Genomic DNA, 20,921 nt, shown 5'->3' with positions numbered 1-20,921 from the left:
GTTTTCAGTGGCGTGGTGACGGAGAGTTGTTCAGAAACGCTGGATGAAACACTAGTGTGGACGCGGATCGTTTTCATTCTAAAACGCTGTTTAAAAACTAAAATGTATTAGTGTAAACAGGGCCTGAGAGGGGTTGAGCTCAAATTAGAAGAAAGGGCGGGGCATGTCAGATACAAGAGAGCATTTCATTGGTCAGAATATAAAATGACAGACTGAAATATGAGGTGATGTCAAAAAATTAATTATCCATTTAAGCAGAAGTGACAAACTGCAAGCTTTGGATGTTCATATCAGCTTTATATCTTCTCGAATTTGGTCTCTGTTTTGTAGCACGCTAACTATCCTTAAAACTAATATAATGATACTAACATCTGAAAAAATATTTATTTTAATGTCATGGGACCTTTAAGTAGCCTACAAGATAAATCAATCACAATTTATTATTTATTTAATGCATGTATGAGTAAAAAATACTCATACAGCATTTATAATTCATACTTGAACATTTAATAACGCATTATTAAAATCTAAAACCGTGCTTGTTAACATTAGTTAATTAACTGTGAGTTAATCACTTGAAATGAACAAAAGTTTTCATTAACTGATATAAAACTGATAAATAAATACTGTCATAAATGTATTGTTTGTTTATTTATGTAGTACATTAACTAACGGAACTTTATTATGTAAAGTGTTACTGATACATTTATGTGAAGCATTTTTTTAGGTTTTACCTGTGAAATACAGCAACTAGTTATGGTAGTTAGTAAGGAGGCCCATTACCAAGTCATGAATAATTTGAATGGATACTAAGGTATACTTACTTACTCCCAGGGACATTATATCGAAGATGATTTTTAGCCATATGTTTCATAACATCTAGTTTTTATGAGGTGGGTTGTTAGCCCAACCTGGAGGACCAGGACGTACACGCATACATTACGACAATTTAGACAATTCACCTACAGCACACGTCTTTTGGACTGTGGGGGAACATGCAAACTCCACACAGAAATGCCTACTGACCCAGCCGGGGCTCAAACCAGCGACCTTTTTGCTGTCAGGTGACAGCACTACCCACTGCGCCATCGTGTCACCCAAAGTATAGGCAAAAAAATATGAGACTAAACACACAATATCATAATTATGACCTAAAAGTTACATTATGAGATACTATCTCACTCATGGATTAGATAGACATTGAACTAATTCGAAACTATTGTTATGGTACAGTAACTAGTATGGAAACCAAATACCAGGTCATGCTTTGTTAAATTAGAAAGTCTGTCAACAAGCCAAAATAACAACAGAGGCTCATTCTGAAAGCGTAGCCCTATATACATTTCTGGAGAATTCTGCGAATTATGTAGTCAGATGTACGTATGACTGCATTTCGTCTTTAAAAGGAACGCTATGGGGCTGTATGATGCCGTTCATTTTCGCGTTTACCAGCTGACTGCTTACCTCCATAAAGATGGCTTTCCCGCTGTTACTAGTTTGTCCAGTGGCTCACCGCGTATGTCGGTGGACTTGTGATGTGGACCGCGTTTACCACGATGACGGGGTTTGAGTCTGGCGAAGAACAGTTTCTAGAAAGTGGGCATGACAAAAACAAAAGCCAAAAAATAAAATAAACAAGCAAATAACTGGGTGAGAATGTGGTAAAATCTGAAAACGTGGTAAAAATCAGGCTGCCAGGCTTTTATCTTTCTGGATTGCTTTTCAAAACACAAGCGATCTGTCAGTCAGTCAGTCGACAGCGGCCTCTGGTGGATTTATGAGAGAAGAGTAGGATCGAATGGCAGTCGCGAGAGAAGTTTGAGATCGCCAAAAGCCTACACAGCGGCCTCTGGTGGATTCACGAAAACAAAAACTGCAAATAATAGCTCCTGGGACATATTTGGCGCTCACCAGAAATGTACATAGGGGTATGTATTCAGAATGAGCCTGGGTTGCAAAATAATGAGGTACCAAGTCATAATGATGGGCAATAAAAAGTCACAAGAGATATGAGAGACATTTTGGGAAATTACTTTATATATTTTTGTCTTCAACTGTGTGTCCTGTTGTATTTAACTGCTACTAAACTACAACACTTTTTTTCAAAGGAAGAAAACAACAACCGGTAAAGACAACATGACATGCACAGGAAATGCAAAAAAGTATCATCTCTGCAATGCAAAGGTCAGTCCACAATATCTGTTCTGCCAATCTTTACACACACACACACACACACACGCACGCGCACACACACACACACACACACACACACACACACACACACACACACACAAACATTCACTCACTCCCTGACTTTATTCGGTACACCAGTCCAACTGCTCGTTAACGCAATTTCTAATCAGTCAATCACATTGCAGCAACTCAATGAATGTAGGCATGTAGACATGGTCAAGACGATCTGCTGCCGTTCAAACTGAGCATCAGAATGGGGAAGAAAGGGGATTTAAGGGACTTTGAACGTGGTGGTGGTTGGTGCCAGACGGGCTGGTCTGAGTATTTCAGAAATTGCTGATCTACTGAGATTTTCATGCACAACCATCTCTAGGGTTTACAGAGAATGGTCCAATATCCAGTGAGCGGTAGTTCTGTGGGCGCAAATGCCTTGTTAATGCCAGAGGTCAGAGGAGAATGGCCAGACTGGTTCCAGCTGATAGAAAGACAACAGTAACACAAATAACCACTCGTTACAACTGAGGTGTGCAGAAGAGCATCTCTGAACACACAACACGTCAACACGAGCAGTGAAAGTCAGGGACATTTGTTGTATTATGGGAACCCTGATTGTAATCACATAACTGTATTTCTGTGAGAAACAGGAATGTCCTTCTACAGGGAGGAGTTTCAGAGAAGAGCAGTGCTGGTCATTCAACTCTCAGGTTTACAATGGAAAGAATTACCACTGGAAACCTCTCTATCCCGGTATTAACTGCTTTATTTGATTAAGCCATGCTGCCAAGGTCTAATGTATGTTTAAACCAAGAGTCCCTGTTTATATTCCTGTAGACGACTACGTTCATATCTCCAGTAATCCGTGTGACCTACACTGCACCACCTCTGATGGTCAAAGACAGCTGATGGTTCCTGCACGTGATGGGACGTCCTGCAAGTACAGCAACTACAGAGGCGTGTGTGTCGACGGCAGATGTGAAGTAAAGAGCTTTTTGTCTCTTACCCTAAACCTAACTAATTGCATGATTACGTAATCAGACTCTAAAATGTAATTACTCAGATTTTAAGTTTAATAATCAAGCCAATAATTTAAAACAACACATTTTACAATAAATATTGGTCACCTTACAGTACATACAGTACGTGACAGTGTCCCAAATTATGCACTAATACACTATGCACTAACAGTTGAAGTCAAAATTGTTCGCCCTCCTGTGATTTCATTTTCTATTATTTCCCAAATGTTATTTAACCCTTTGATGGGCAAGCTTTATGCAATCTTTTTTTAATGCGCAAAACTGGTCTAAAACGACCATTATTCTTTCAGTCATTTCAATAATGGCTGAGCATTTCTTTGCTGAATCTTTGAAAGAACTGTGCTTTAAAGGGCACCTATTTTACCCCTTTTACCAGATGTGAGATAAGCCTTTGGTGTGTCCAGAATGTGTCTGTAAAGTTTCAGCTCAAAACACCCATCAGATTATTTATTATAGCCTCCAGAATCTGCCCATTTTGGTGTCTTGAGGACAGTCTAGCTGTTTTTGTAGCCTGTGGCTTTAAATCCAAATGAGCTGCTTCTCCCCGCCCACCGCTCCCAAAGCGTGTCTGCTTCTCCTGCATTGCATCAGATAAACAGCAGTCAGTGACAGAGACAGACACGGATGAAGCTGAAATACAGCTCATCAGTCAAAAATCCCAAGTGAGTTTATTTCATGTATTTGTGGTGGAGATTATTCAAGCCTTTCTGAAATGATGAGTCTCACACAAATGACGATTGCAGTACACACACACACACACACACATAGCGTTTGCTGAAACCATGTGGCCGTAGTGATTATAGCGGTTAAGAATTACATTACGATTTTACTGTCTTTGGCCCAACCCCAATTCTATTTTTGTACCCCTACCCCTTCCCCTTGGCCCTTAAAAACAAGTGTGAAGGGAAAGGGCTTCAAAATTTACTCCTAAATTTACCCCCAAATTTTTACCCCCAAAAGACCTAAATTTATCCTTAAATTTACCCCAAACTTTTTACCCCCCAAAAAACTAAATTTACCCCTAAATTTTTTCCCCAAAATTTACAAAAATATATCCCTAAGAAATGGGACAGCATTACAGCACCTGCACACATTATTAGATGTCATCGCGATCTCATGCTTCATGAGATCAGACAATCGCGACTGCTGTAGTTATTCCAGTTGTGTTATTTCTTGGTATTTATCTTGAGGAAATCACTGAAGGCATATATCGTGTTATCATAACGATATAATGTGGCAATAAGATCTTAACTATACTGTGCATTTACACAGGGGCCATATTCATCAATGTAAACACACCAAAAACAACATTAACATTATAGCAGACACTGTAAAAAGCTCATTCCCGGATACTAGACATTACTGACAGGGTATTTGAGTGTCATCGAGTGTCAGAATGTTGTGGGACTGCTGTACAAGAGTTATTATTAGGGATTATAGATCGCGAAATTTAGCGGTTTTTATTTTATTTTACTTTTTTTTTTTTAAATATTTTTATATTTACTTATTTTTTTTAAAGCATGACGGTAAAACACGAACGCGGTCATAAATGTATTAAAGCGTGTTTGTTTGCTGTAAAAATTCTTAATAATGACAAAAATACTATGTTGTGGATCTCCTTACCTCCGGGTTTAGCAATACTGCCATTGTAGCTGGTGTATTTTGGGAAATTTTCTTACCACTTGGTTTTGAGTGTGGTCCTGAAAAATCTTCGTCCCAAGGGTTATTTACCCCTTCCGCTTAGCCATACACCTTCAAGCTAAAGAGAATTGGGGCACCCCTACCCCTTCAAGGGAACGCGCAAAACGAGGGGTAGGGGTAAGGGGAAGGGCTAAGAGAATTGGGATTGGGCCTTTATTTTAAACATGCTCTGTCTTAAAAAAGTTTTAAACTTATAAAAATCACAGAGAGTTGGAACAGATATTTTAATGCCAGTTTAATTGCAAAAAACTGTTCTGTGGACATGTGTATACATGTTATTATAGAAACATGGCACCTGTCGATTAATTAGGTCCTTTGTCAACTCCTATGTCAGTTCGCGGTGGGCCTCAAAATCACTGGGATTTGGATCGTATTTTAACATCAGGAAATTAAAAACAGACTTGTTGTGTTTCTATCACTCCAATATGACTGTGGACACACTACATCTACACACAGTTCTCTCCAAACAGCTTCCAAAAGTTGAATTTCATCATAGGTGCCCTTTAAAAAATGATTATTACAGGTATTCATTTATCCTGTATCTGTTTTTTATTTCCACAAATCTTATAATATTTGTTTTCTTTTCTTACTTTATAAAGTAAGAAGTTTTATCTGACAGGTCTTGTGCTTTTACTTTAATTTTGCACATATGGGTAAAAAAACTCATTCGGAAATCTTTGATATTTGGGCATTTTGCAAGTAATGCATTATTCAAAACGTATGAAAGGGAAAATAAAATATTAACTATGGAATACTGAATAATGAAAATAATTTCTTGCAAAGAAAGAACATAAAAACTCATCGGGTTACTTCAGACCTATTTTGTACATCAAAGGGTTAACAGAGCAAGGAATTTTTCCCTGTATTTCCTATAATATTTTTTCTTTTGCAGAAAGTCTTATTTGTTTCATTTATAAAACCATTTTAAGGTCAATATTATTAGCTCTCTTAAGCATTTTTTTTTCGATTGTCTACAGAATAAACCATCGTTATACATTGAATTGCCTAATTAACCTTGTTAAGCTTTTAAATGTCACCTTAATCTGAATACTAGTGTCTTGAAAAATATCTAGTCAAATACTATGTACTGTCATCATGGCAAAGATAAAAGAAATCAGTTATTAGAAAAGAGTTATTGGCGCAGTGGGTAGCACGATCACCTCACAGCATGAAGATCACTGGTTCGAGCCTTGGCTGGGTCAGTTGGCATTTCTGTGTGGAGTTTGCATGTTCTCCCTGTATTCGCGTGGGTTTGCTCTGGGTGCTTCGTTTTCCCCCACAAGTCCAAAGACATGTGGTATAGGTGAATTGGGTAGGCTAAATTGTCCTTGGTGTATGTGTGTGAATGAGAGTGTGCGGGTGTTTCCCAGTGATGGGTTGCAGCTGGAAGGGCATCCACTGTGTAAAACATATGCTGGATAAGTTGGCGGTTCTTTCTGCTGTGGTGACCCCTGATTAATAAAGGGACTAAGCCGAAAAGAAAATGAATGAATGAATGAATGAATGATAAAATATACAGGTGGGCTAATAATTCAGGAGGGCTGATAATTCTGACTTCAACTGTATACATTATGCACTTCGTCGTCTTGTGTAGGAACTTTGTAATGTTATTTTGACATTCATTGACATTTTGGCAATGCTTACTGTATATTGATTGTCTCAGACATGTGATGATGTAGATGTATAAGCTGATTTGTAATTTTGCAGCCCATTGGATGTGACGGTGTCCTGTTCTCCCCCAACACCCTGGATAAGTGTGGCGTGTGTCAGGGAGACGGGAGCAGCTGCAGTCGAGTTACTGGGAACTTTCGCCGCGGGGCTTCGAGTCTAGGTAACATCACTTCAATGTTTTGCAGAACTGCATTATAGTCAATGGTTCTGATTACATTCATCAAGTGGTCCACCAGAGTCCTAACAAAGTGAACTGCTTCTTTGAAGGCTATACTTTCATAACTCAAATCCCCGAAGGATCATGGGACATCCAGGTTATTGAGAGGAAGAAATCTGCAGATATCCTGGGTGAGCAACTGTAGAGTGAATTATTAGACTGATTTATACACATATAGTTAAAATAATCAATAAACATTAAACATTAAACAAACAAGTGGTCAAAAACAAGGCCAGGGAAACCACTTAGAAATGTTCACTACAGTATAACAAGACTCAGCAAAGTGCTAGAGTGACTGGGGGGGTACATGTGGGTACATATTTACTGTGTACATGTGTGTATAATCAGTCCTGATAGTCTACAGCTGTGTGTAATCAGTGAGTCTACTGAAACAGCTGTGTGACTGCAGCACATGATGGGATTTTTAGTTGGGGTGAATGACACCGCTGGCGATCACAGTTTCAATGTGCAGTTTCCATCTGGAGAGCAAGAGAAACAAAGCTACAGAGTATGTTTATATGCACACTAGTACACTACCTGACAAAAGTCTTGTCACCTATTCAAGTTTTAGGAGGAACAAATAATAACTTGACTTCTTTTGTTGATCATTTGGTATCAGAAGCGGCTTATATGAAAGGCAAAGGGCTCTAGATTTTTGATTTTGCCAAGATATATATATATATATATATATATATATATATATATATATATATATATATATATATATATATATATATATATATATATATATATATATATATATATATATATATATATATATATATATATATATATAAAATATAGGTTATTAAGCTATTATTTTTAAAATGTGTTGAAATTGGGAATTAGGATATTGGGAAATATTTGAAAAATATAAAAATTGGCTAATTATTTTGGTTTTAACAATATATTGTTAATATTTATACCATTTTAACCAAAATGCACAAAAAGACTTCAATACAGTTTTGCTGAACAAGATCAAATGATACAGAAATACACACAATCCTCCCATCATTATATCTCACCCTTGTCATTTTCCAGCTGTGACGGACCAAGCAGGGAACTTTTTCTTCAACGGGGCGTACAAAGTGGACACTCCTCAGAACTTCCACGCCGCGGGGACCATTTTCAAATACCGGCGGCCTACCGATGTGTACGAGACGGGGATCGAGTACATCGTGGCGAAAGGGCCCATCGATCAGCCCATCAATGTTCTGGTACTGTAGCTGTGGTCCTCCCTTCGCCACCAAGGGCTCATGGGTAATCTCACTGGCTGGCTAACCATGGCTTTGACTTAGTACAGGCCAAAGTCTAATGGTTCACTCTGATGCATTGTCCCAGGAGCAATGAATCTTATTATCGGTACTGTTGAATGCTGTTTGGCTGATGGCTATTTTAAGGCGTGCAGTTATTTTCTGATAATCGCACAGTTATATAGTTCCTGGAAGGTCTTGACCGCATTACTGTACTATACACTGTAGAAAATGCAGGAATCCACACAATTCATTCATGTTGTCCTATAACACAATTTAATCAAGTTAACTATTGACCATTAAGTGGAATGGACATAAAACAGTTAAGTTGTCCCTAATAAATAAAAAAGCTAATTTTAAATAAGTAGTAGCAAAATTATTTCTTTCACTGTAAACTGAGTGATTTTACAGCAAACAACAGTCAAAAAATCTCATCAAAATACAACAAAAGACTTTGGATAGGATGTTTAAGAAAGTCGTAGACACACTTTTCCACAATTTTTCCTGTCAGTTGTCCTTTTCTTAATCAATTATGTGCCAGTCGACGTCATTCTAGCTCGAGGAAATGTCTACAATAAAGCTATACGGGTCACTTACATATCATATGAGAAGCACTTCACAAAACAGATGCTTCATACACATAAATACTTCTGTATAATGTTTATTACTAACTTTTCTATGAACATGAGTTGATTATAACTGCAGATCAAAGACAGTGCGAAACAGCCTACTGTAACGTCTGTAATTATATTAAATAACTAAATAAATGAACATATATAAACACATACAGCCCCTTACAGTCTCCGATATGTTACCAACTACAGAAGAACTACACATAGCAGACATTTTGTCGGTATTTAGGTTCAAAACAACACAATATATAGCCTACAGTCAGTGAAAACCTCTCATCTGTGTCTGTAATCTTCAGCAGCACATGTGTCCTCTGTTAGACAGTAATTCCGTTATTCCCAGTTCATATTAGTCCAAAAGGTGAAGATAATAAGTTATTTATACATGGCATTTTAACTATTGACCATTAAGTGGAATGGACATAAAACAGTTAAGTTGTCCCTAATAAATAAAAAAAGCTCATTTTAAATAAGTAGTAGCAAAATTATTTCTTTGACTGTAAACTGAGTGATTTTGCAGCAAACAGCAGTCAAAAAATCTCATCAAAATACAACAAAAGACTTTGGATAGGATGTTTAAGAAAGTCGTAGACACACTTTTCCACAATTTTTCCTGTCAGTTGTCCTTTTCTTAATCAATCATGTGCCATGACACAGGGAAATATTGTTTTTTTTTTTCAATCTGTTTTTTAAGAAAGAGATAAGAAAGGGATTAAAGAAATGTCTTTGTCTTGTATTCTTTTATAGACTTTTAAAGACATGTATTCTTTTATTATAATATATTTTTAGAAATTAAATATATTCTTATAGATATTAAAAAAATATTCTTATAGATTAAAGAAAAGGGATAATTGATGACAGGCCATTAAATTACCAGACAACAATAATAATAATAATAATAATAATAATAATAATAATAATAATAATAATAATAATAATAATAATAATAATAACAGTAGGTAGTGCTGTCGCCTCACAGCAAGAAGGTCACTGGTTTGAGCCTCGGCTGGGTCAGTTGGCAGTTGGGTCTGTGTGGAGTTTGCATGTTCTCCCTGCGTTCGCGTTGGTTTCCTCCGGGTGCTCCGGTTTCCCCCACAGTCCAAAGACATGTGGTACAGGTAAATTGGGTAGGCTAAATTGTCTGTAGTGTATGAGTGTGAGTGAATGGATGTTTCCCAGAGATGGGTTGCGGCTGGAAGGGCATGTGCTGCATAAAAATGTGCTGGATAAGTTGGCGGTTCGTTCTGCTGTGGCGACCACGGATTAATAAAGGGACTAAGCCGAAAAGAAAATGAATGAATGAACGAATAATAATAATAATAATAATAATAATAATAATAATAATAATAATAATAATAATAATAGTAATAATAATTATTATTATTATTATTATTATTATTATTATTATTATTATTATTATTATTATTATTATTATTATTATTGTTGTTGTTGTTGTTGTTGTTGTTGTTATTAGAGTATTTTTATATTATCATTATTATTTAAGAAAACTATTAAAGAAGGGATAATTGAAGACAGACCATTGAATTGTTCTGTTATTATTAGGTTATTATTGTTATGATTTTTTTTATTTGTATTCTTTTATTATAATATATTTTTAGAAATTAAATATATTCTTATAGATATAAAAAATATTCTTATAGATTAAAGAAAGGGATAATTGACGACTGAATTATTAGAAAATAATAATAAATATCACCTAAGAAATAAAATAATAATAATAATCTAATAATAATCTAATAATTCAATTATTTTGAACGAAAATTATTAAAGAAAGGGGTCATCAGTATTCCTTTCTTAAAATGAATGTGGGATGATGAGGGAAATTTTGTACATTTTCAACCCCCTTATTTTTTTGCCATGATTACAGTAGTCCGTAATGGTAATACATTGTTTCATGCAAGGTTAAAATGAGATATTATTATGACATATTTGTCGGATATGTCTCTGTCTGTTCCCACAAAAGGTCTGGAACCAAAATGGGCAAAATCCTTACATCACCTATGAGTACACAGTGATGAGGGACTCTATGGCTTCTGTGTCACAGCCTCCCATTTACACGGGGCCGCAGGGAGGATCCAGTCTGGTTTCAGCGGAGGTTGGGAGTGTTTTACAGCATAACCAGAGCATGTATGATAAGAACCAGGAACAGACTGCTGGACCCAGGGCGGTGGAGGGACAAAAGCCTGCTCAGGAAACCAATGAAGTGTACGAGACGGCTAACATTGACTGCGAGCAGGATGCTAATCCACCAGTGCAATATACAGGTAAATATCCTAAGGGTGTCATATACTGCATTGGTACAGTAGGTTCCATTTTTATCTGATATCTACACAGTAGGTACAGTTAAAGTCAGAACTATTAGACCTCCTAAAATATTAGCCCCCCTATATATTTTCCCTTATTTCTATTTAGCAGGACTTTTAATAACTTCTGATAATTAATTTCTATAATATCTTAATTTCTAATAACTGATTTCTTTGCCATGATGACGGTACATAATATTTTACTAGATGACTAGATGTTTTTCAATACATTAGTATTCAGCTTAAAAAATAGTGGTTTGTTCTGTAGACAGTCGAGAAAAAAAAATATTGTTTAAGACGTCGAATAAATTTGACCTTAAAATAGTTTTAAAAAATTTAAAACTGCTTTTATTCTAGCCGAAATAAAACAAATCAGACTTTCTACAGAAGAAAAAATATTATAGGAAATACTTTGTATAGGAAATTTCTTGCTCTGTTAAACATCATTTGGGAAATATAAAAAATATATATATATAATAATAATGATAATCTTGACAGCTTGCATAGGTAAGTTAAAAAAATCCCCAGAAACGATTTTTTCTCATGTATTACTCTATAAATAACCCCTAGGATCAGAGGGTCCCAATTGACCATATTTGGATTGTTCACAATGAACATGATAAACTAACAAAGGATACAATTAAACAGATCTTATGCCTCTTAAGGGCTGTTGCTCAGTAATTCATAGCAAACAATCTGCATCTCCCGTTTTTAAAATAAAAGTCCCACATACAGAGTAAGTCAAATATAAACATGCAAATGTAAACATATAAATTGGTATAAATGTTTTGTGTTTTGATTGGCCTTTTGTCCAATGGACTTTTACAAATGTCAGAGACATTTCTGGGAAAAAGTATCTTCATGTATTACATTAATATACATCTTATAATGTAGATTTCAGTCTGAGATTGTTTTGATTTTTGTGTATATGTTAATTTATTAAGAATTTCTGATTTTTTTTAGGTTTATTTGATATGTAAAATCAATACAATTCTGAATTATTACAGTTTATTACAATTATCATAATTTAAAATAACTTTTTATATAGTGTTAATATATTTTAACATGTCATTTATTTGCATCGTTGCAGTGTTGAATACTTCAGTTTACAAAAATACTTTAAAAAATTACTTTACGGGCACTCAAGATTTTCAATTTAATTGATACTTTGTGAACAAATATAATTTTAATTGAAACCACCAAGTATTTTTTATTGTTTTATTATTCAATGATATAACATAAAATGCATTTATAGAATATTAGATTTTGTATTTTAATGAATGAAATTATATTAATTTTTATTTACAAATGAATAATATGCAATATGCAGATTTAAATAGTTGTTTTTGTTTTGTTTACTGGTTAATGTGAGATGATCCACTACATACTGGACTAGCGCTTTTCTAAATATGGTACAAATTAGCTGTAAATGTATATGTTTCAGCAGCACGGTGGCTAGCACGGTGGTTAGCACCGTTGCCGCCCAGTAAGAAGGTCGCTCATTCAAGTCCCATCTAGACCTGTTGGCATTTTTGTGTCGGGTTTGCATGTTATCCCCGTGTCGGGTTTCCTCCAGGTGCTCCAGTTTCCCCCACTGTCCAAAGACAAGCGCTATAGGTGATTTGAATAAACTAAATTGTCCTTAGTGTATGAGTGTGTGTGTGAGAATGCAGGTGTGTAAGGGTGTTTTCCAGTACTGGGTTGCAGCTGAAAGGGCATCCGCTGCGTAAAACATATGCTGGTATAGTTGGTGGTTCCTTCCACTGTGGTGACCTCTGAAACAGAGACTAAGCTGAAGGAAAATGAATAAATTAATGTATATGTTTCATGAGATGGCATTAATCACCTCCATATCCTACAATACCTGACCTTTATTATATATAACAAGGAGCAAACAATCCACTTCACCTCTGAGATTCCTGCACAAAAGTGATGCTTTCACTGTATCTGAAGCGAAAGGATAGACTAGACAGAGACAGTGCATGGTTCACTGGTCAGTCATCAGTTAAAACGTTAAAACGCCTCTTTCTACTGGCCCTGTGGAGTGCTTTATAATGCATAAACCGAGAGAATGAAAAATTCAGAGAAGTCCCTCTTTCTTTTACTATGTGTAAGTCAGAGAGTTATGGGCATTTGGGTTTGCAGTTGGCTCTGTCAGTCAATGATCATGATAAAAGTGTGCAAAACAATCCTACTGATTGGAATTTCCCAGTTTTTCCTGCGTCACATGATGTCATGTGTTAATTATGGGAGTAACTTCTGTTAAACTGTTAAAAAATATGTATAAACTGGATAAAATAAGGTTGCATTATTCTCCTCACAGTTCATTCATTCATTATTTTCCTTTGGCTTAATCCTATATTTATCAGGGGTCGCCACAGCGAAATGAACCACCAACTATTGCAGCATAAGTTTTACGCAGCAGATGCCCTTCTAGCCGCAACCCAGTACTGGGAAACACCCGTGCACTCCAACATTCACACACACACTCCTACACTACGGCCAATTTAGTTTATTCAGTTTACCTATAACGCATGTCTTTGAACTGAGGGGGAAACTGGACCACCTGGAGGAAACCCATGCCAACACTGGGAGACCATACAAACACATAGAAATGCCAACTGGCAAGCCGGGACTCGAACTAGTGACCTTTTTGCTGTGAGGCGACAGTGCTAACCACTGAGCCGCTACAGTTCATTCATCCATTATTAAAAGACATCTTATTAGAATTAAACAATTACATAAATGAATTGAATGAACTAAATTGGCTGTAGTGGATGAGTTTGTGTGTGAATGTGGGAGTGTATGGGTGTTTCCCAGTACTGGGTTGCGGCTGGAAGGGCATCCACTGCGTTAAACATATGCCGGAATAGTTGGTGGTTCATTCCGCTGTGGTGGCTCCTGATGAATATGGGACTAAGGGACTCAAAACAAATGAATGACAGAGCTTTCAGTTTGGCAGTCAGTTATCCATCATTATTAGATAATTTTGGTTGGCATCTTGCATTAAATAGTCATATTCAGTTTTTAATCGGCGTCTGTTCTGTGAGTAAATAAATGATCCCAGTGGGCACGTTGATGTCAAAACGACATCACATTGATATAAAACGACATCACATTGACATTGAGGTCAAAAATCACATCATAGATGCAAATCAATTTGATGTCAAAACCTTGACGTCTATTTGACATTCACACATTGATGCCCTTTTGACCAACAAAATAACAACTCAAAAAGCATTATAATATAAGAAAAGTTCGTAGGCCTTTCCAAGTTTCCACTAGATTTTGTATGCTTACACTGTCAAAAATATCTGTTAATTAACAGTTTCTGTATTTTGTGATTCACAAGTTTTTCGTTTATTTACGGTTGTTAATTGCATTATTGGGATGTTGACTTTCGATGCTGAAAATTCAACTCTCCGGTTTAACAGAGTGACTTTTATTGACATTTTAGTAGTTTTAAATAACAATGTATAAGCAATAATATATTGCGAAATAAGTCTGCAAAAAATAACAGAAAATGTACTCGCAGTTTATTAAGGTTTTATTACACCAGCCCTGACAATATATTTCTTTAAGCTATTAAAAATGTTAATAAACGTCACTTTTTCAAAGGTTAAATGTTGTTGGTTCTGTAGGAAGATCATGGTCCCATAATGCATTTCAAAAGCATAAATAAAAAGAAAAAACCTGAATTACAAAACACGGAAAGCTGCTAATTTATGGATATTTTAGCAGTGTACAAATCATGTAAACTACCCTGATGTCAAAACAACATCTAACATTGGCTAAAAAAAACACTTCAAAAATTGATTACAGGTCAGTCCTTAATGTCAATTTGACATCAAGGCAGTTTATTAACATCAGATCGATGATCGATTAGCATTTTTCACGTTTGTGATTGGCATTTTTTACATTAAGAGACCCTCTTGGATTTTTATGACTATTTCAAAAATCACAATGATGGTGGAATATGATGATGTTGTAAACAGGTGACATAGGCCAGCTAATGTTACGGCTTAACATGGGTAACATCAAGGTCTTTTCATTCTTGTTTTAAAGTCTGCATGAACTAGAAGCTGCCTCTTCAGGGTGGACAACATGCCTCATGCAGTTATTGCTCAGTAATGCTTAGCAAGCAATCTGTGTCTCCCGTTTTCAAAATAAAAGTCCCACATTGACAGAAAGTTAAATATGAAATTAAAAATAACTAAGGGAGGAACCTTTTTTTGTATTGTAATGCAGTTCCTAGAGAAACAGAATATTTATTGAGAAAACAGTGGGTGTGGCTTGTTTTTTCTACTGCGAGCTGATTGGGTGTAGGCATTTCATTCTGAATGATCGGGAAAAGGGTTTTGGGGAGAGTTATTATAAACAGACACCTCCTCCTCACCATTTCTGTTTGTTGTCAAAACTGACAGTTGGAGGGGTGTGGTTTAGTATTTAAGCCATGCCCAATACCTCAGACAGACGTAATTTGAGAAATTAACAAACAATTTTTTTTCTCTTAAAGACATGCACAGATGAATTGTTCACCACAAAACTGACAATGTGAGCTAACAAAATCAACATGGTTAGTTTTGATTTCATTTGTACTTTAACAGAGGGGAACTGCAGCTGGCCCAGTGCAGTAGGGGCTCCTGGGACCGCACCAGTCAGCCAACCGGCAGAGGACATGGTAAACTCTGAAAACCTGATCTGGAGAGTGCTTTTGGGAGAGCGGCTCGGCTCTGATGGTGTCCTCGCCAACATCTCCACCAACCAGCTACTTACGCATCAAGATGGCTTATCATCTGAAGCTGAGCCGATGGACTTGGACTACAGCAGTTTGGAGCAAGCGGGACTTAATGGCTCATTGCTTGAGTTTACCCTCGGAAGCCGACGAAATGACACAGACCTCCTGCTCCCAAACAGAAATCTTACTACCATTTTACGCAACCGTGGCAATCGCACCAGGTAAAGATCATCGTGTATCATTACTGTCCTGGTCTGGAGTTTGGTGGGATTTAAAGAGCCCCTATTATACATTAAAAAGGGTCATATTTTGGTTTTAATGGTCTCCAACAACAAGCTGATATGCATGCAAGGTCAAAAACACTTTCATGGTCTTATAATCTGCATTTATTTTTTCCTAATTATCTCAGCGACTCCCATATGAATCGTTCAGCTATTCATTTGTTCCCAAACCCCTTCTTAGTGCGAAGCTAATCTGTGCTAATTGGGCCGATGGCAGCTTGTAGCGATTTGTTGACAGCGTTCAGCACGAGACAGAGTGAAATGCCCAGCACGGCTTAATAACAATATTGAAGTAGTCAGTGCAGAGTATATGTGTGAGCATACCTGTCAACACTCCTGTTTTTTCTCGGGAGTCTCCCATATTTCAGACCCATCTCCAGCCACCCACCCATTTTGTTATTTATCCTGAAAAACTCCCATAATTTTAACCACCCCCCCGGTCCTCAGCATTTTGGTGCGGTCTGTGAAACCCCTGGGTCGCCAACATTGGTATAGGCCGCCCGAGTCACGCTTCATAGTAGTTACTAACACCATAGTACAAAGTACCTGGTTCTCAACAGTGTTATCAGGGCTGGCGCGTCCGCAGAATAGTGAGGGCGCGTCCGCGAACCCCCCGGTCCTTACTTTCATCCACGATCTGGTCACTTTCTTTTTCACTTCGGGGTTGAGGGCAGCGTGATCGCCGTTCACCTAGAGCACCAGTCCAGCTTGCTCCGGCCCTAAGTGTTATTCAGACAACTCACCCTGAACCTAACCGCCCGGTCTCCTGGATTTTCAGGGACAGATGTTGGCAGGTATGTGTGTGCAGTTAAACACCAGTCTATAACTCTATTCTTAACCATGAAACACATTCAATATTAATCCACTCAGTGGCAAAAGCTGAACTGTTCTGAACCTCTGAACAGCTGACGGTGGTAATAGCAATGACAAATGGCAGTGGAACACGAGCTCACAAACACATTTAAATCCGTAAACAAAGTGCCACATGTCGCGTTTTCAACGTGGCATTAGATGTGATTTAAGAATATAAAGAGTTAACCTGATACAGTATAAGCGGTTACAAGTAACAAAACAGTTTTTTTTTTGCAGTTTCATCTTTGGGTAGAGAAAATAACACTAACTTTCCCTCACACTTCCAATAATATCCAGCAGAATATCCCACAGCATGTTCATGACTTAATTCAAACAGCGTCTGCTGCAGTGCTTGTCTTCCTTTCTTTGCCACTGTTTGTGGGCGGGGCCGCAGGTTTCAATTTTCCCGTGTTTGTGCGCGCAACAACTGGGCGGGGCTTAAGTTTCGTATCCACGTCACGCCGAAACGGCTAAGGACTCGTTATCAAGACGATTCATTTGAAGCACTGTGAGTCGACTCTTTTATAAATGAATCAAAAGTTTTAAACACTCTCCACTTTTAGATTTAAGCCTTAGCTGGATATTTCACTTTGCTGTGTTACACACTACATGGAAGGTCATTCTCAAAAACTTATAATAGGGGCTCTTTAAGCATACCTTATGCCTCGTCGGGGTGGACAACATGTCAGTTCTTGCTCAGTAATGCTTAGCAAGCAATCTGTGTCTCCTGTTTTCAAAATAAAAGTCCCACCTGCACAGCAAGTTAAAAAAAAGGGGAGGAATCATTGATCATTGTTGTCTCACTAGGTGCATGTTAATAATCCCTGTGCAACATATCAGTCTCTGTTTTGGCTAGTGATCTCCTGATGATGCATCTAATGTAAATAATGAGGGTCTTAATGGCTCACTGCTTGAGTTTACCCTCTGGAACTGATGAAATGACACAGACTTCCTGCTCCCAAACAGAAATCTTACTACAATTTTAAGTAACCGTGGCAATTGAATCAGGTAAACATCATCATGTATCATTACTGTTCTGGTCTGGAGTTTGGTGGGATTTAAACATACCTTATGCCTCTTTGGGTAGGACAACAGGTCTCATGCAGTTGTTGGTCTGTAACGCATAGTAAACAATCTGCAACTCCCGATTTCAAAAGAAAAGTCATTGTAAGTTAAATATAAATATAAAAATGGGGTGGGATATGATCATTGCTGTCTCACTAGGAATTATTGCGACTTTTCTCTTCTGGTATGGAGTTTGGTGGGATTTATAATGCATTAAAAAGTCTCTCACCATGCGTTGACACCAGTCGACAGGAGTGTCAAAGTAGCCAGAACTCATTCATTTTTAATGGGAGCCTATGATGAGCTCTGGCAAGTTGAAATCAGGGCAACTTTATGGTAATCAGCTATGACGTGGTACCTTTTGTAATGTAGTAGTCTACCGCTTGAGAGGATTTCTGCGAATGCAGTCCAATAAACGTTCATTCCAACCATATTAATTCCTATCAAACAAGCACAGAGGTTGATTATTGCTATGCAGGTTTCCCATTTGGAATCTAGGATACACACAAATTAATGTTAACCCGAAGGCCAAGGCTATTTAAACGTCTTCTTTAAAAAGCATTTTGAAATTAGACTAGCACTTAATCATTAATACAAAAAAATTGGTTGTAATTGGCTTTTAATTGGTTCATTTCGATAGAAAACATGAAAAAAAAAAGTTTACAAAAAGAGCATCAATTTTTTGACATCAAATTAACGTTGAGGTTTGACATCAAACGATTTGCATTTTTGACTTTAATTTTTGCTCAAAAGAGCATCAATGTGTTGACATCAAATAGACGTTCAGGTTTTGACATCCAATTGCTTTGCATTTTTAATGTCAATTTTTGATCAATATCATCAAAAGAGCGTTAATGTGTTGACATTAAATGGACATTGAGGTTTGACATCAAATTGATTAGCAGTTTTGACATACATTTTTGATCAATTTGATCAAAAGAGCATCAATGTGTTGACATCAAGTAGACGTTGAGGTTTTGACATCCAATTGATTAGCATTTTATGTCCATTTTTGATCAAGTTTACAAAAAAAGCATCAATTTTTTGACATCAAATGAACGTTAAGGTTTGACATCAAACTGATTTGCATTTTTGACATTAAGTTTTGATCAAAAAAGCATCAATGTTTTGACATCAAATAGACGTTCAGGTTTTGACATCCAATTGCTTTGCATTTTTAATGTCAATTTTTGATCAATATCATCAAAAGAGCGTTAATGTGTTGACATTAAATGGACATTGAGGTTTGACATCAAATTGATTAGCAGTTTTGACATAAATTTTTGATCAATTTGATCAAAAGAGCATCAATGTGTTGACATCAAATAGACGTTGAGGTTTTGACATCAAAAATTGACATAAAAAATGCTAAACAATTTGATCAATTTGATCAGAATTGCATCAATGTGTTGACAGTAAATGGACATCAAGGTTGTGACCAACTTTTGATCAATTTGATAAAAGAGGTATCAATATTTTAACATCAAATGGACGTTGAGGCTTTGACATTAAATAGTTTTGCATTTTTGACATCAACGTTTGATCAATTTGTTCAAAGGGGTATCAATGTTTTGACATCAAATGGACATCAAAGGTTTTGACATCAAATTGATTTGAATTATTGACGTGTTTATTGACATCAACTTGATGAAACGTAAAAAAAGAAAAAGAAAATATTTGAACGGCTCCTTACATGCGCGTAGATGCCATTCAAATTACAGTGTCTGAAGCATTCTAACAATCCTTTAGAGGATTTGGATTTCAAAGCTATGCATTTGTGTTTTATGTATATGCTAGTGCAAATAAATGTGTCTTTAGTCTAGATTTAAACTCTACAGTTTAACAATTCATCTCATTAGTTGCTCTACTGGACCAACTGGTAGCAACCTAAAGACCCAAGGAACCAATTGATAAATGGATCATTTGGCTTCACTGGCGGTTTTTGCATATTAGAAGCAGGGCCTAATCCTCCACACTGGCATGCCAAAGTGCTGCGGGATGGTCTCGGGTGGGACTGTCCTGCTCATGGAGGAATGGAATGTGCTGCAGACTCAAGGCTTGGCTTTTTTTGTTAACGTTCTCCGAGACATTCAAAGAGCGCAGAGGAGAGACGGCCAAGCAGAAGCTGGCGGGATTGCATTCCATCATATTTATAATTCATGCTGGGTTCCCTCCGCCGTGTCCAAACACTCCTTTACCAGCCCCTCTGCCAGAGACCATAAAGAACATCTCACGAAATGCCCGTACTCACAGTCAAAGACGAGGAGAAAGATTCCAGGTGGTGAGAAGAAAAGCCTAGGCTGAGCGCAAGGAAGACGAACATAATTCATGATGTTTTGCTATTTGTTGAGAGAAAAAAACACCATAGATCACTCGGGTACAGACTATGCTTGTCGCATCAGATAAATCCCAGGAATTTATCACGAGGAACACATTTTATTGGCTCCTGTCTGGTTTGAGGGAATGCGCTGTTTTCCAGCCTTGACATTAAGGTAATGAGTGTGACCAGGAATGGTAAAAATGTTAGTGGTTTCATGGCTGGAGTGTCAGTTGGTGTCTCGGCGTCAACCAACGTGAATGTTCTGCCTAATATACAGTGCAGGTGCACATTTTATTGTATTTTTGCGATAACTCACTAGCAATGTTGCCAGCAAGTTACCGATCCTTAGTGACCGCAACTAGTGACGTGATGTTGTGCACCGAGGCTTCGAAGCATGTATCAAAACAAGATACATCTCGCAGTGAAGCAGTGTACCAGAGCTTGATTTTGCTATAATCACGTGATCAGTGACGTCCGAAGCGTCGTTTTCGCATGTACCCACATGACTCCTTCGAATTTTGATTCAAAGGTTTAAACACCCTCATGGGTTAGTAAAGTGTATAGTGAGAGATGTCTTAGATTACATACATTTCTACAGTTTGAAAGCACTGCACCAGTCTCACGCACCAGTAATTGAACTAAA

General features: G+C 37.1%; 1 protein-coding gene across 1 annotated transcript in view; it reads left to right on the top strand.

Annotated features, from left to right (window-relative positions):
- Positions 1-20,921, top strand: part of adamtsl2 (ADAMTS-like 2) — a 54,335-nt gene that overhangs the window by 11,335 nt on the left and 22,079 nt on the right. The window contains exons 4-11 of the mRNA XM_056458744.1: positions 2,109-2,184; positions 2,838-2,940; positions 3,025-3,170; positions 6,636-6,759; positions 6,867-6,947; positions 7,858-8,033; positions 10,683-10,983; positions 15,630-15,981. Of these exons, the coding sequence (XP_056314719.1) occupies positions 2,109-2,184; positions 2,838-2,940; positions 3,025-3,170; positions 6,636-6,759; positions 6,867-6,947; positions 7,858-8,033; positions 10,683-10,983; positions 15,630-15,981 (1,359 nt within the window). The remainder of the gene's footprint in view (positions 1-2,108; positions 2,185-2,837; positions 2,941-3,024; positions 3,171-6,635; positions 6,760-6,866; positions 6,948-7,857; positions 8,034-10,682; positions 10,984-15,629; positions 15,982-20,921) is intronic.

The sequence above is a fragment of the Danio aesculapii genome, chromosome 5, assembly GCF_903798145.1.
Source record: "Danio aesculapii chromosome 5, fDanAes4.1, whole genome shotgun sequence".
NCBI classification, from domain to species: Eukaryota; Metazoa; Chordata; class Actinopteri; order Cypriniformes; family Danionidae; genus Danio; species Danio aesculapii.
This window is presented reverse-complemented; position numbering and strand designations above follow the sequence as displayed.